Below are 13,175 nucleotides of genomic sequence, written 5' to 3'. Positions count from 1 at the left end.
AATTGAAGCAGTGTCTACTTGTGACCCCTCATGACAAAAGTGTTAAGCAGTTCAACCAAAGAATGATTTGTTTCTTCTTAGATTGTTTCATTTGAAGGGTTTTGAGAGCCCTGGAGAGGTGAAAGTATGCAGTATTTCACAAGAAAAATGCAAACATTTGATATTAAAATCAGGGGGCAAAGCATAGTTTTGTGTAACAGTAATGTTTTTCTTTGTTTTTTTTTTACTTTTAATGATTTGGTAACCCCTCAGATTTTTCTCCCCTGGGAACCGTTGATTTAGACTGTAAATAAGATGTTAGGGTTAGTTAAGGGTTAAAAATGCCTGCTCTGCCTCTGACACTCCGCCTCCTTTGGGTGACTCAGTATAACAGGAAGCAGGAAGTGCTCGCATCTGAGTACGTACATCTGTCACAGGACTTTGGTGTCAGGTATGTTTGGCTCTAACTTTTCTTATGGAACTGATCGTTATTCAATGTGCACTTAACGGCTTTTAAGACTGATTTGTGTTGAGTAGTCTTCATAGGGTGAAGTAAATAAACAACATTGCAAGTGCTTGTGGGTATAAACAAGGCCTCTTACTGTGCTTGATCGGTGCCTGCACCTTTGCACTTCTTTTATTTTCAGAGTAAAACACGAGTGCTGGTGTCAAAATGGCAGCCAGGCTCTCACTCCAAGAGGTGGATCTCTCCTGTCCCATATGCTGCGATATCTTCAGAGACCCGGTGGTCCTCAAGTGCAGCCACAGCTTCTGTGCACCCTGTCTGCAGCAGTACTGGACTCGTGGACGGAGCCGCGACTGCCCTCTGTGCAGAACCCAGTCTCTGGATGACCCTGTACCAAGCCTCACCCTGAAGAACCTGTGTGAGTCTTACATCGAGGAGAGTGAGGGTCTGCAGGAAACGGCGGGAGAGCTGTACTGTGATCCAGGGGAGATGTGCCCTTTTCACGGGGAGAAGCTCAAGCTTTTTTGCCTGTCGGACAAGGAGCCCATCTGCGTGGTTTGCCACACCTCAAGGAAACACAAACACCATGATTGTTGCCCTGTCAGCGAGGCTGTCTTGGATGTGAAGGTAAATACTTACTAAGGTGGAATAATGATATGCTTTTCCGTGGAGCTGTCTCTCTAAGTTCCCTGAATAGCAATGAGTTGTTATGTTCACGGATGTTACCAGCCTAAAGTTTTAGAGGTCAATCTGTTTATTTTCAACAGGCCTTCAAATTAATTTTCTCTTAACTATCTACTCAGGAGAAAATGAAGTCAGCCCTCAGCTCTTTGCAAGAAAAGAGGGATGCTTTTGACAAAATGAAGAAAAACTATGAGGACACTGTGGCATACCTTCAGGTGTAGTATGATTCTCATAAAAAATCCTACCATATATAGAGGTCATGCGGCCATTTCCATGTCATGCTTACGCAGTTTTTATTTCAGGTCCAGGCTCGATTTGTGGAGAGGCGAACACGTGAGGAGTTTGAAAAGCTTCACACTTTCCTTCAAGCCGAGGAGGAAGCCAGGATGGAGGCGCTGAAGGAAGAGGAAGAGCAGAAGAGTCGAGCGATGATGCAGAAGATCAAAGAAATTACCAGAGATATAACGTCTGTGTCTGAATCCATCCAAGTTTTAGAGGAGGAGATAGCTTTGGAGGGCATCTCTTTCCTTCATGTAAGTTTGAAAATGTTTGAATAAAAGCATGGATACTTGCATTTAAAGATATTTTTATGTGAATTTGCCTCTTTTTTTCCAGAAATGCAAGAGGACATTGGCAAGGTGAGCAAAGCTTACATCTTTTAAACTTTTCTTCTCTTTGCTTTTATAACAAGATACATTAACTGCCTACTTCTGCTCCCTGCAGAGCTAACTGCCCAATCGAAGATCCAGTTATGGCTCCCGGAGAACTCCTAGATGTGGCCAAATATGTGGGCTCTCTGACGTTCCATGTATGGAAAAAGATGCATAAAATTGCCAAATACAGTGAGTACATACTCACTGGCCTACTTTTCAGGCCATGGTGAGGTTTATTCTTTAAACTTTCAGACGCAGTTTCACTTGTATTCCTGAGGGGGAGAAAAGGTTGTGATGCTGAATGAACTACAGTCAGAGGATGTTACCGGAGACAGCTGACAATCTGCCATGTTTTCTTCAGCCCCGGTGACTCTGGACCCCAACACTGCTGCCCCGTGGCTCGTCCTGTCAGACGACCTCACCAGCGTCTGTGACAGTGATGAGAAGCAGAAGCTGCCCGACAACCCGGAGCGGTACGACCCCGACACCGGTGTGCTGGGCCACGAGGGCCTCACCTCAGGCAAGCATGCCTGGGATGTCAGTGTGGGAGCTAACACAGCGTGGGTTGTTGGCGTGGCTAAAGAATCTGTCCAGAAGAAAGAGAAAGTGTCTTCAGTGCTGAAGAACGGCTACCTGTGTGTGTACTTCTACCACAAAATGTACTTTGCAGGCACCTCTCCTTTAACAAGGCTTAACTTGAAGAGGAACCCGCAAAGGATCAGAGTGCTGGTGGACTGTGACAAGGGCAGGGTGTCTTTCTACGACCCACATGACAACACACACATCTACACCTTCAAGAACGCCATCACTGAGAAAGTCTTTCCTTACTTCTGGGTGGGTTGTCAGCAGTGTCCTTTAACGATTGAACCGCTGGAGGTGTCTGTGAAAGCTGTTGAGTATTGTTGAAAGTACATTTCCAATTCAGCACAAAAGGAATGGGAACTTTTTTGAATTTCACATAGTAGGAAGAGAGAGCTCAGAATCTGAAATCAAATTGCATAATTTTAGCACTTTCAATTTTCCTGTTTAAAACAGAATGAATACTTAGTCTGTACACTTTACAGTAAGCGATTGCTTACTTCATTTTGATTTCTGCACTTAAACTATAAAAGGTCCTGCTATTTCTTTAATTTCTTTATGCAAAACACAGTCTGACAGCATGATGTGTATTTTAAAATGGTGCAGTGTAGCCTGAAAAAAATAATTAATATAGCTGTAGTTTGATGGATTAAACTTAGTAAAATGATTCTGAATTTGCATGTCAAACTAGAAATGCTGGTTGGTTTTTGAAGCCCCATTTTGTTTCTAACAATGGGTATATGGCACTATAACACTAAATATGCTTTATGTGCAAATACTTATAATGTTACAGAAATTTGAAGAGTGCTCATTTACAAATAAATTACTTGCAAATATTGTGATTTCCCTTGATTTTGTGCAACCTGCAAGTCCTTGTCTAGACTACAGGCCTTCAAATTCAAACCCTAAAGTGAGAGGAGAGGGTGAATGTGTTCTCCTCTCACTTTAGGGTTATGAGGAGTAATGCGAAATAGGTTAGATAGGGCAACCATTATATAATGTAATTGCATGGACTCTACAGTGCAGTGTAAAACATTTGACAGCTTTGTTACTTACATTTTGATTATAATAACTAAAGATGAAACTGGCTTTTCACAATATGTTATTACAGTGGACTTTCTTTCTTTCTATCTACTTATCGAAAAAAGTCAATTCAGAAAACTGGTAAATTATGGCAGATTATTTTGTGTGTGAAGATTGTCTTTTTTTATTTGGTCTATTGAAATTTATCTTGGTCCATATCTATAACCTATATTTGTTTGTACGCTACAGTTAGGTTGCACATTTACCTGTAGGCTATGTGTAATTACTGTGAAAATACTCATTATTGGTATTTTAACAGCGTTTTGATGCCCCCATTTCACCCCACCCACTAAACTTTAAAGCTTGGCACGTTGACATTGTCGCTTTACCGAAAGCAAAGCTCTCTGAGCAGCTCCTGAGAATTAACGTTACTTAAAAATAATTTTCTGAGTGCAGTTGTTTTGTGTGAAGCTGGTGATTCAACGTCACAGGCCTCAGCAGGTGTCAGGACTGACGGTAAGGTTATTATCAACTTGTTAATTAGCTTTCAAATCGTTGTATTAGCTAGTTACAGCCGCAGTGCTAATAGTGCGTGTAGCTAACAGCAAAGCGTGTGTTTTAAATTCACAAGTACGTTGAAAAGCAGGTTATGTTGTTAGCTAAAGGTTGGGTAAAGTTAAATGTACACAAAATATGACCTCCAGTCGGTGGACATCAATACAGCCACCAAGAAAACCACTTTTCTTGGTGGCTTATTTTGATTCTATACGATATAATTGCATTAAGCTGGTAAAATTAGTGTATTTGGGTTAACTTTATACTGAGCTAAACTCACTTAATCTAAACCTCCACCATGTCCTTTGTGCTAATTTACTAAAAATGAATTGTTCAATGTCTTTTACAGGAGGTCCAAGATGCCTTACGCTTCATCCAGCAGAGGGAAGAAGAGAAAGTTGGCAAACGATAATTTAGTTTTAGAGCCCCTGTCCAAATCTTCCAAAGTCACCTTGCTGAGCCCGTCTCTCCTCCTACTGGAAATCCCTGCCGACACCAACACCAGCCTCCCAGTGTGGGACGCCATGAGATCCCAGCAGCTTGACATCGCCTGGATCGCCAACCCCTACAGCATCAGTGTTCATTTAACCCCTGTGACCTCTAAGCAAGGCACGACTACAACTTCCAGCAAAAGTGAAAGCACGTCCAGCGTGGCACAGACCTCAGCGCCTTCTACCAGCATCCTGCAGCCTCACATGGTCATCCAGTCCATCACTCAGCAGCATGGCGCCTCCCAGAACTCCTCCTGTGTCCTGCTAACCTTCTCTCAAAACAGCACCCAATCACTGCCAAGCCCTCCTGGTCAACTACAGAAAATACCTCCAAACCCTAACCCAGCCACCTCCCTCATCTGTCCACTGCCTCTCATCATCACCCAACCACAGCCTACCTGTCAGCCCAGCACCCCTACCAAGCAAGGGCTCCTACCCGCCATCATGACGCCGACAGCCACCCCCACCAAGCTGCAAGCCCCGTCCAAAGTGCCTGTCCTGTCTCCGTTCCACACGAAGAGCTCCCCCGACATCCAGATCTGTGACAACTTCCTTCTAAGTTTGTGTCGCGCAGGGAAAAAGTGTAAGATGCACCACACTCCCTACCCGTTTCACTGGCAGCTGTGGTGTGTGATCACCCACCAGTGGATCGACATCTGCCCTCGCTCTCAGGTCTTACTGGAGAGGTTCTACAGCGATGTCAACCAAGAGGTTATTTACATCAGGGATGGGTGAGTAAGCAGGTAGAACTGGAGTCAGATCTCTGCTTTTAGCTTTACTGCATGTTGCTATCGGAAGATGTTTTCTGCTGATAAGGACTATCACTGATATCTATGAAAATTGACAAAAGCTAAATATTCTTGTTTTCTTTGTCCATTTTTTTTTTTTTTGCCATTGTGTTGATTACAGCAAGTTCAGTTTTTTTTCCAGTCCAGTCAAAAACAAAAGTTAGTGTATTTTAATTGTAACCTTACAATGTTGTTTTATCCTTTAGGCATGTCCGCTACAGTCTGAACTTTGACATGATGGAGTTGGACGACCCATCTAAGTATGATGGGGTTAGACGACTGACTAACTCTGACAGTCTGGTCAAGAACCCTTACTTTCCCAACAAATGGAAAATCTACTGGTGGAACAACTTTGGCTGGGAAGAGTACAACAAGGTCAAATTTTCTCTATTTTCAAGTTCAATTAGTGCCCTTATTCTGCTCTCCACAGTCCTCTTTTGTTCTAGTTTTATCGCTAACAACTCTCTTAGTTACCGTGAGTTGCACCCATTGCCATTTCTCAGCAGCTCCTTGTTCATTGATTGGTTAATCTCTTCGTAGACTGTGTCCACCTGTCTGCTGAAGAAGATGAGTGAAAAGGAGCCCGAGTCTTCCTTCTATATCGGCTCACAGGAGTACAAGTTGGACTTCACCACCATGATCCAGACCAACGTCACCACAGGGTACCAGAGGGACGTTCGCTGCAGACCTGTGTACCGCTCCCCTGATTCCATGAAGCCTTACCTGCAGTCAGTATTCCGGATCTTTTTTTCTGTCTCTCTTGTCTTTGTTTTATTCACAAATGAAGTAGAACATTTCAATTAAAAGAAAAGATCTGCCTTCAGAATTTTGTTTGTGGTGCTGAAACAAACTCAGCAGTTATAGTGAAGAATTCACTTTATTTATTTATTTATATAGCACCAATTCATAACAGAAGTTATCTGATTGCACTTTTACTATAAAGCAGGTCTAGACCACACTCTTTATAATATTATTTACTTAGACCCAACAATTCCCACCATGAGTAAGCACTTGGTGACAGTGGCAAGGAAAAACTTCCTTTTAAGAAGCAGAAACCTCAAGCAGAACCAGACTCAGGGTGGGCATCAAAAGGCAAAAATGTAGCATGCACACAGACTTTCAGGATACAATGAAATAATCTCACTTACAACAATTTCTTTGTCTTTGGCGACAAAGCATGCTCATTTTTCAGGGCGCTGGCCTTTAAACAAGTCAACAAACAAAATCGGCACAAAACCTGCCTTTAAAAAAAAAAAATCTAATACCCGAATAAGTAAAATACAAAGATAGCATTGCAGTTATGCGTCCCCTCCTGTGTACCTGCAAGGCAGCTCCTCACTAAAGTAGGTGTTTGTTTTCCTTTGATTCTGTTTTTTTTTTTAACCTTTTAATTAGCTATAATGCAGAATGCAATTACATATTTATTGAACTATATAGTATTGATCCTTATTTCACTGGTTGGAGATATGGGCAGTAATTCAGAAGTCTGAAATCAGGCGATAGAAAGCTCTTAACCAGATTCTATGCAACATTTTGCACTCGTATATGCATAAATATGTTGTAACTGTTCACATTATTGTTGTTTTTATTATTTAGCAAGTTTATGTGGCCCATAGTGCAAATACGGTTTCAGATGTTTTTTCCATTATGCCAATTATACAGTTCAGGCAAGCAATGCACACAGTGTATAACCATATATTGGAGTTTCAGTTTCTACATACTGAATATTATAATAATTGTAATGTAAATGTAAGACAGTAAGCAAGTACAATAATGTAATAATAATAATGTAATTTTTATTGTCCAGTCAAAATTCTGGCTTCATGCCACAGAAATAGCACTGCAGGCAGAATTATCATACGAACATCTTCACTCTTTAACTGCTCTGATTCAGATGTACGGTAAAGGCACGCTATTTGTAAGAAAAGTATTTTGAAATGATCCCATATCTCCTCTTCATCACATTATTATCCTCCCTTTCTGTACTCCCCACACCCAGGACCGGAATCCAAACTGACCCCATCGAGCCTGCCAGTGATCCTCCAGGGGCCAACTTCAGTGTGGACCCTCTGGAGGAGTTCAGCTCCTGGTATCCTCCAGTATGGTGTCTGGCCTCAGAGCAGGATTACAGCCTGGTGGATGTTCCCGCTGGCACACAGGCCTACCGGGTGGTCCAAAACCTCTTCCATGAGAGCCTGCCTGAGACCAAGGTGGACATCATCGGCATCCAGCAGGTCCAGAACCTCCTTCACTGGGACAAGTACCAAAGGTTCAGCTGCTGTTTATGTCTCTAGTCTAAAATCCTTAAAGACTTAAGTTAAAGTTGCTAAGTAGGTTTGAGTTGATTATGGGTTCTGACTGATACCATGACTGATGTTGGAGTTAAACAACCATATCCAACATATCAAAGGTGGTAAACATAGACAGTAATTTCTTAAAAGCTCATTTCAGCACAAAATACTGGCAAACTAATATGTACGTCTAAACAAAAGACAGATAAATTCAGTCTAAATATATTTATATTTAAGTTTCTCTGTGAGTGAAGTACAAAAACAAAGAGGCAGGAAACAACAGACACAAGCTACCTCACAACACTTGTGTCTGCGTTGTCATTACAGGCACAAGGTGTACATGCAGAAGCAGCACGCTAAGTCTACAGAGCCTCTGGAGAGACATCTCTTTCACGGGACAACCAAAGTGGCCTCAGAAGAAATCTGCCACAACAACTTCGACCCTCGAGTGGCCGGGGTCAACGGAACATCCTGCGGTTTTGGCTCCTACTTCGCCACCACCGCCTCCTTCTCCAACACCTACTCAGCCAGGGTGGGACCAGATGAGGTCTGCCACATGTTCCTGGCCAAAGTCCTGGTAGGGAAGGTGAGTCTTGGAAGGAGCCACTACCGCCGGCCGCCGCAGCTCAACTCCAAGACGAAAGAGCACCGTCTCTACGATACCTGCGTGGACAACATGGACAAACCCACTATGTTTGTAGTTTTTGATAGCTGTCAGTGCTACCCATACTACCTCATCAAGTACAAAGATCTGCCCAAAGAGATTGATATTTGATGAGAGAGGAGAGGCATTGATAGTGGAGCTAGCTGATGTTAATTATTCAGACATAAACAGTATTAAAGGTGTCCAGTTGTAAGATGACCTGAAATGTTATCAAATGTTATCATTTGCATCTGCAGCAAATGCTCAGTTCACTTAGATAAAATGTACAATATATAGATTATGTGCAATGAAGTTCTACTTGACAACAATGAAGACATGTAAGCAGACAGTTAAAATGTAGTTCAAACTTACGAAGCACTTTTATTTTGGTTATTCAAACATTTTACATCGATGGAAATAAGTAGTTTTGTTTTTCTCTCAAAGGTGTTCTGAATCAAATTGACATCTGTCATGTTTAGGAAAATAAACTGTTTACTGAATACATTCATCTCTCTGTATTTTAACATGATAAACAAGTTTGATCATCCATTGTTTTATTTTAATCTGTTCAAATACAGCCATATACCTGATTGTATGTTTTTCAAATGTCAGACTGGAATGTGTTTCACCAAAGTCTCTTGTAGTAAAAGCATATATATTTCAAAATGTTTTCAATGAATCATTTTTCTCTCTTCAAAACTCCATTGCACACAAAATGACAAAACATGATTTTCATAAATTCCTGGCACACAGTTATTTTGAAACTTAACCAGGTATTGGAATCTGTTTGTTTGCATGTTAAGGGGGATTTCTGAGCAGGAAACACCTTATTCAAGAAGCAATTATATCTACCCCTGAAAAGCATCTTCAGCAGGATGTCCCACTGAACCCTTGTTCTTTAAAGGGTCCAGACTAGACTGAATTAAAGTAATTGTGACTGAATTCTTTACGGTTGGCTGTGTAGCAATAATGACCCACAAGATGTATGTACTATACAGATGTTTTCAGTTACGTTTTCACATGTCCATCACAGACTTACAGTACATTTAATTAACAAAACATTATGTTTAATACATTTAATAATGTAAAGCCACGTAAAGGATACTATCCCTTATTGATTTCCCTTAAGTTTCCATATTAATTCAAAAGGGAGGAGATGGAGATGAAGAGACACAAGCAGTTATATTTGTGAGGCATTGAGACAGACAAAATGTGGGCTGTACAAACTTGGCTCCAACTCCATCTCAACACAAAATGTCACTTATATCTTGAATACTCAGAGTAGATACAGTAGATTTCTTGTAGTTTCTCTTCATACAAACAAATTCTGGGGTGACTTCTGTATCTGTGTACCAATGACAATATAAACTGTCTAGTGTATTAATGCTTAACTTCTATCCATGATTTTAAAATCCCATGTCTTGAAATGGCATTTAGCATTTTATGTTGTTTAAAGACTGCTAGAATAGATCAAATAAGAAGGCATTATCTTATATACAGTATGTATATCCTTTATGTTTAAATGTGCAATTCTGCATTTATGTTTCATGATAATCCAACTTGTTATGACAAAGAAAAATCACAGTCACAAGATAAAAATTACACTTATTCACAAAAACCACAAGACAGGCCTCTTCTGAATAATGCACCTTCCACACAAGAATAAAAAGAGGGATGACAACATGATGATAAAAGAAAATCAAAATGTCAGATTAAACCATGTAGAAACATTTAAAGATGTAAACAAGACTGAAATTCTGTCGCCATGCTAGCGCTGAGACTGTGATGCCCATTACTTACCAGACAAGATTGTTGGTTCCTTATTACTAAATAACTCCAAAGTTTGGCCTGAGGGTGGCGCCAGGGGAAAGGCCATGTTATGTAATTCAAAATCATTTATGCTCCGTAGAGTGACAGCTGACATTGCCATTCTTCAGCTAGTGGGGCAAAAAACACTGAAAGAAATCAAATTTAAAGGCAACAGAAAATACATAATTAATACACATATCACTGCCCTTCAAACAATGATTCAATCATAAATTTACCATCAGTTCTTTTTGCACCAGATGTCGCATGTCTCAAGCACAGATGAGAGTGGTGTGTGTCGCTTAGTCTTTTCCCTTTTAGTTTGCATACATGTGTACAAGTACACATACACTGTACAAAATGGTTAAACTGATATTGAAATAACCTCATTAAAATGGCATGAAAAAACACCGCACAGGAACCAAGAGGGTTGTTGGATTGGCCAACAGAGCACCGACATCTCTGATCAGCATCCTCTTGTTCTTTTTTCAGTCTCATGTTTGTTTTTTGACTTCTGTATGAACTAATCCCTGATGATGTAAGCAGTGTCGCTGTCGGCTTCCAAACAGTCCTGCAAGAAGAGACTTGAGGGAGGACAGGAAAGGTGGTGGTGTGGAAGTAAAACTGGTAGTTCATTCACAAGCCAACTTGCTGTCAAAGCTCGACAGGCCAATGGCAAAGGCTTGAAGAGCACACATGGGATAGTTGTAGTCCAGAGTGAAGATGTCTTCAGCCACTCTGCCAAACTGCATGACGATGTAGTCAGCTAGAGTTAAGGGGACAGTACAACCATATCATCATCACCACCAATCCTCAACAGTGCAGAAAATGTGTAGAAAAGAGAGGACAAATAGTGAATAGTGAAAAAAATATGTAAGTATGTTCATGTAATCTACTCCCAAAGATGTCTAAATCGAACAAAAGTTGGTGTTAAATTGGATTTCTACATGCCCCTGTCTTCTTTTATGCAGCCAGTAGCAGAGAGACAAAACGAGATACGGAGGGGGAGAGGGAGGCCTGGGGGGGTACTTACGGTCGTTGTCGTGGACTATTTGAAAGTTTTTGACTGAAGCTTGGGTAACGCGGCCATGGAAGTTCAGCACATAAGACTGCGTGTCATCGTTCCACACAGGGGCCTTATTGTGCAACTCAATCAGGTTGTCCAGTGAGTGATTCTGCCATCTGCTCAGGAGGCTCTCCTGCTCCTGTAATACAAACATATTCATGTTCAGGTTTTACTCATTCAGTTGACGCTCTTGTTCAGAGTGAATCAGAATACATATCAAACACATACACTTTATGTCTTTGCATTTCACATACATTCAAAAGAACACAAACAAAAACAGAATCAACACAACTACACAATAAAGAAGGTAATTAATTAAAACAGTTACAAGAATCATTGAAAACTTTAGAAAATAAAGCTTTAAAATCTCCAAAGGGAATGTAAGACTGTAGTTTGAGGGCAGTATGCAGTTCATTCCATTTAAAAGGTGTATAGTACCTGAAACCAGTTCTGCCAACATTAGTGCGTACATGAGGGAGATCTAAGGTTAGGTAGTTACTGGATCGTGTACTGTAGTTACCAGTTTTAAATGAGAAGAGATGTGAGGTAGAACAGTAGAGCTTTATAGATGAATAACATGAGATGGCTATTTCTTCTTGACTGTAACAAATATAAACTCAAATGTCAAGCACCACATGATTCCAGGACCATCAGACTCACATTTTGAGGCCGAACAGGGACTCTTTCAAAGTTCATGTTCATGCCCGGTATGATTACAGTCATCTTACGTGGTCCTTTAAAGCCCAGCACGTTGGTTTCCTGCCAAATAGTACAGAGAGTGTGACAATTTCACTTAATATTATGAATGAACTGGGGACGCAGCAAACACTTCACGTCATTCACTCACATAGCAGATGGCAGCCAGTTCCTGTCGTGTGTTGCTCTCTTCCAGCAGTGCCCCAGGGTTTTTGCAGGGATTAGTGCCGTTGTCATACACTGTGAATTTGGTGCCCATGAGGTTGGACCTGATAGAATACACACTGGTGATGAACTGTTTACACCGTTTTACATTTGTCTACTGCTGGCAGCATTTTTAACATCTGAGTCATGTGGAGTGGCAGAAGCATAAGCACTGTGCTTGACTTTCTTAAAACCACCCAAACATAACTACTGAAAGGTATCATTTCAGCAACAGCAATTACTAAGAGTTGCTGCTAAGTGTCTGAAAGCTGAATTTGAGTGTAATTTGCTCATAGTGCCAGCTAATGCAGGTGTTTCTCCCAGACGTGTGGATTGAGTAATTTGTGTTATACAATCAGTACAAAATGCAGTCTTGTACAAAAAACGTGAAGCCAAAACTTAATCCATCAAGATTAAGTTTTGGATGTACCTTTTAGATGTAAATTCAGGTTTGCTACCAACAAATTACAGTGACAATGTAGATCTAAGAGTAAGTGTGGTTTTACCTCAGTTTACCTATGAAGCTCTCTCCCTCTCGTGACAGATCAGTGGCATCTACTGAAATAAGGTAGTTGGATGTCTTACTCTTCTTTCTCTTCCTTCCTGCCAGCAAAAACACCTGGAAAGAGAGCCAGAAATAAATAACATATGAACATATTTACTTCTGTACTGTACACAGATGCCATACTCCTGAGAGGTTAATTCTTTATTATCTTGTAGTTTATTTAGTAACTTTTTTTAAAGAATTTGGGTTGGTCAATATTAAATTCACGTTTAAAATCAAGTCTTGTATATTAAAGTATTTTTTGGTTTGAAAAAGAAATTCCACTCTGTTTGTTTTGTTTTTTATAGTGTATAACGAATCCTTAGCCACTAATGATTATTTTCTTTGTCGATTAACCTGCCAACTATTTCTCAATGAATTATTTTGTCTATAGTATAACAGTACAAAACACAATTTACAAATTTGACAACCTGTATGGTAGAAACATTTATTTTAATTAATTAATTAATTAATTAATTAGATATGAAGACATTTGTGGTTTCTGTATTGTTTAGTAACCTCAAGGGGCTTAAATGACCTTCACACTTGGCCAAGCTGTCCGGTAGTAAAGATAAGCTGAGGACCTTGAAGATGTTCCATCTTCCTGTGATATGCACGCGAAGAAAGTGGTTTTGGCCGGTAATTGCAGACACTGAGCCTGACCTGATGACGTGGTTACACAAGACGTTGAAGATACAAGCTGAGAC

General features: G+C 40.5%; 3 protein-coding genes across 9 annotated transcripts in view; 2 read left to right on the top strand and 1 right to left on the bottom strand.

Annotated features, from left to right (window-relative positions):
* The first annotated feature begins 329 nt into the window (after window positions 1-329).
* On the top strand, window positions 330-3,197 carry LOC122871137 (E3 ubiquitin-protein ligase TRIM35-like). Its single transcript, XM_044185826.1, has 7 exons — window positions 330-430; window positions 627-1,072; window positions 1,249-1,344; window positions 1,432-1,662; window positions 1,745-1,767; window positions 1,853-1,971; window positions 2,144-3,197. Exons 2-7 carry the CDS (start codon window positions 653-655, stop codon window positions 2,686-2,688), a joined length of 1,434 nt encoding a protein of 477 aa, XP_044041761.1. The 5' UTR covers window positions 330-430; window positions 627-652; the 3' UTR covers window positions 2,689-3,197.
* A 125-nt stretch (window positions 3,198-3,322) lies between these two features.
* LOC122871134 (protein mono-ADP-ribosyltransferase TIPARP-like) lies at window positions 3,323-8,818 on the top strand. Of its 2 annotated transcripts, none has more exons than XM_044185818.1 (6): window positions 3,323-3,900; window positions 4,289-5,161; window positions 5,425-5,593; window positions 5,759-5,946; window positions 7,218-7,487; window positions 7,837-8,818. In XM_044185818.1, the coding sequence occupies exons 2-6, from the start codon at window positions 4,299-4,301 to the stop codon at window positions 8,282-8,284; spliced, it is 1,938 nt and encodes a 645-aa protein (XP_044041753.1). In that variant the 5' UTR covers window positions 3,323-3,900; window positions 4,289-4,298; the 3' UTR covers window positions 8,285-8,818. The 2 variants fall into 2 exon arrangements, with proteins under 2 accessions (XP_044041753.1, XP_044041754.1); XM_044185819.1 differs by lacking the exon at window positions 3,323-3,900 and adding an exon at window positions 3,957-4,014.
* The window catches only part of tulp3 (TUB like protein 3), a 23,673-nt gene continuing 18,532 nt past the window's right edge, over window positions 8,035-13,175 (bottom strand). For 4 of the 6 annotated variants that reach the window (XM_044185823.1, XM_044185822.1, XM_044185824.1 and 1 more), the window contains 5 exons: window positions 12,431-12,543; window positions 11,872-11,989; window positions 11,685-11,783; window positions 10,992-11,163; window positions 8,509-10,724 (listed from right to left, as the gene is read on the bottom strand). In XM_044185823.1, the coding sequence (XP_044041758.1) occupies window positions 10,591-10,724; window positions 10,992-11,163; window positions 11,685-11,783; window positions 11,872-11,989; window positions 12,431-12,543 (636 nt within the window). In that variant the 3' untranslated portion in view covers window positions 8,509-10,590. Of the gene's footprint in view, window positions 8,173-8,508; window positions 10,725-10,991; window positions 11,164-11,684; window positions 11,784-11,871; window positions 11,990-12,430; window positions 12,544-13,175 lie in introns of those variants that run through there. The other 2 variants (XR_006376797.1, XR_006376798.1) reach the window with 2 other exon arrangements.

Source organism: Siniperca chuatsi, linkage group LG23 (genome assembly GCF_020085105.1).
Source record: "Siniperca chuatsi isolate FFG_IHB_CAS linkage group LG23, ASM2008510v1, whole genome shotgun sequence".
Classification (NCBI taxonomy): domain Eukaryota; kingdom Metazoa; phylum Chordata; class Actinopteri; order Centrarchiformes; family Sinipercidae; genus Siniperca; species Siniperca chuatsi.
This window is presented reverse-complemented; position numbering and strand designations above follow the sequence as displayed.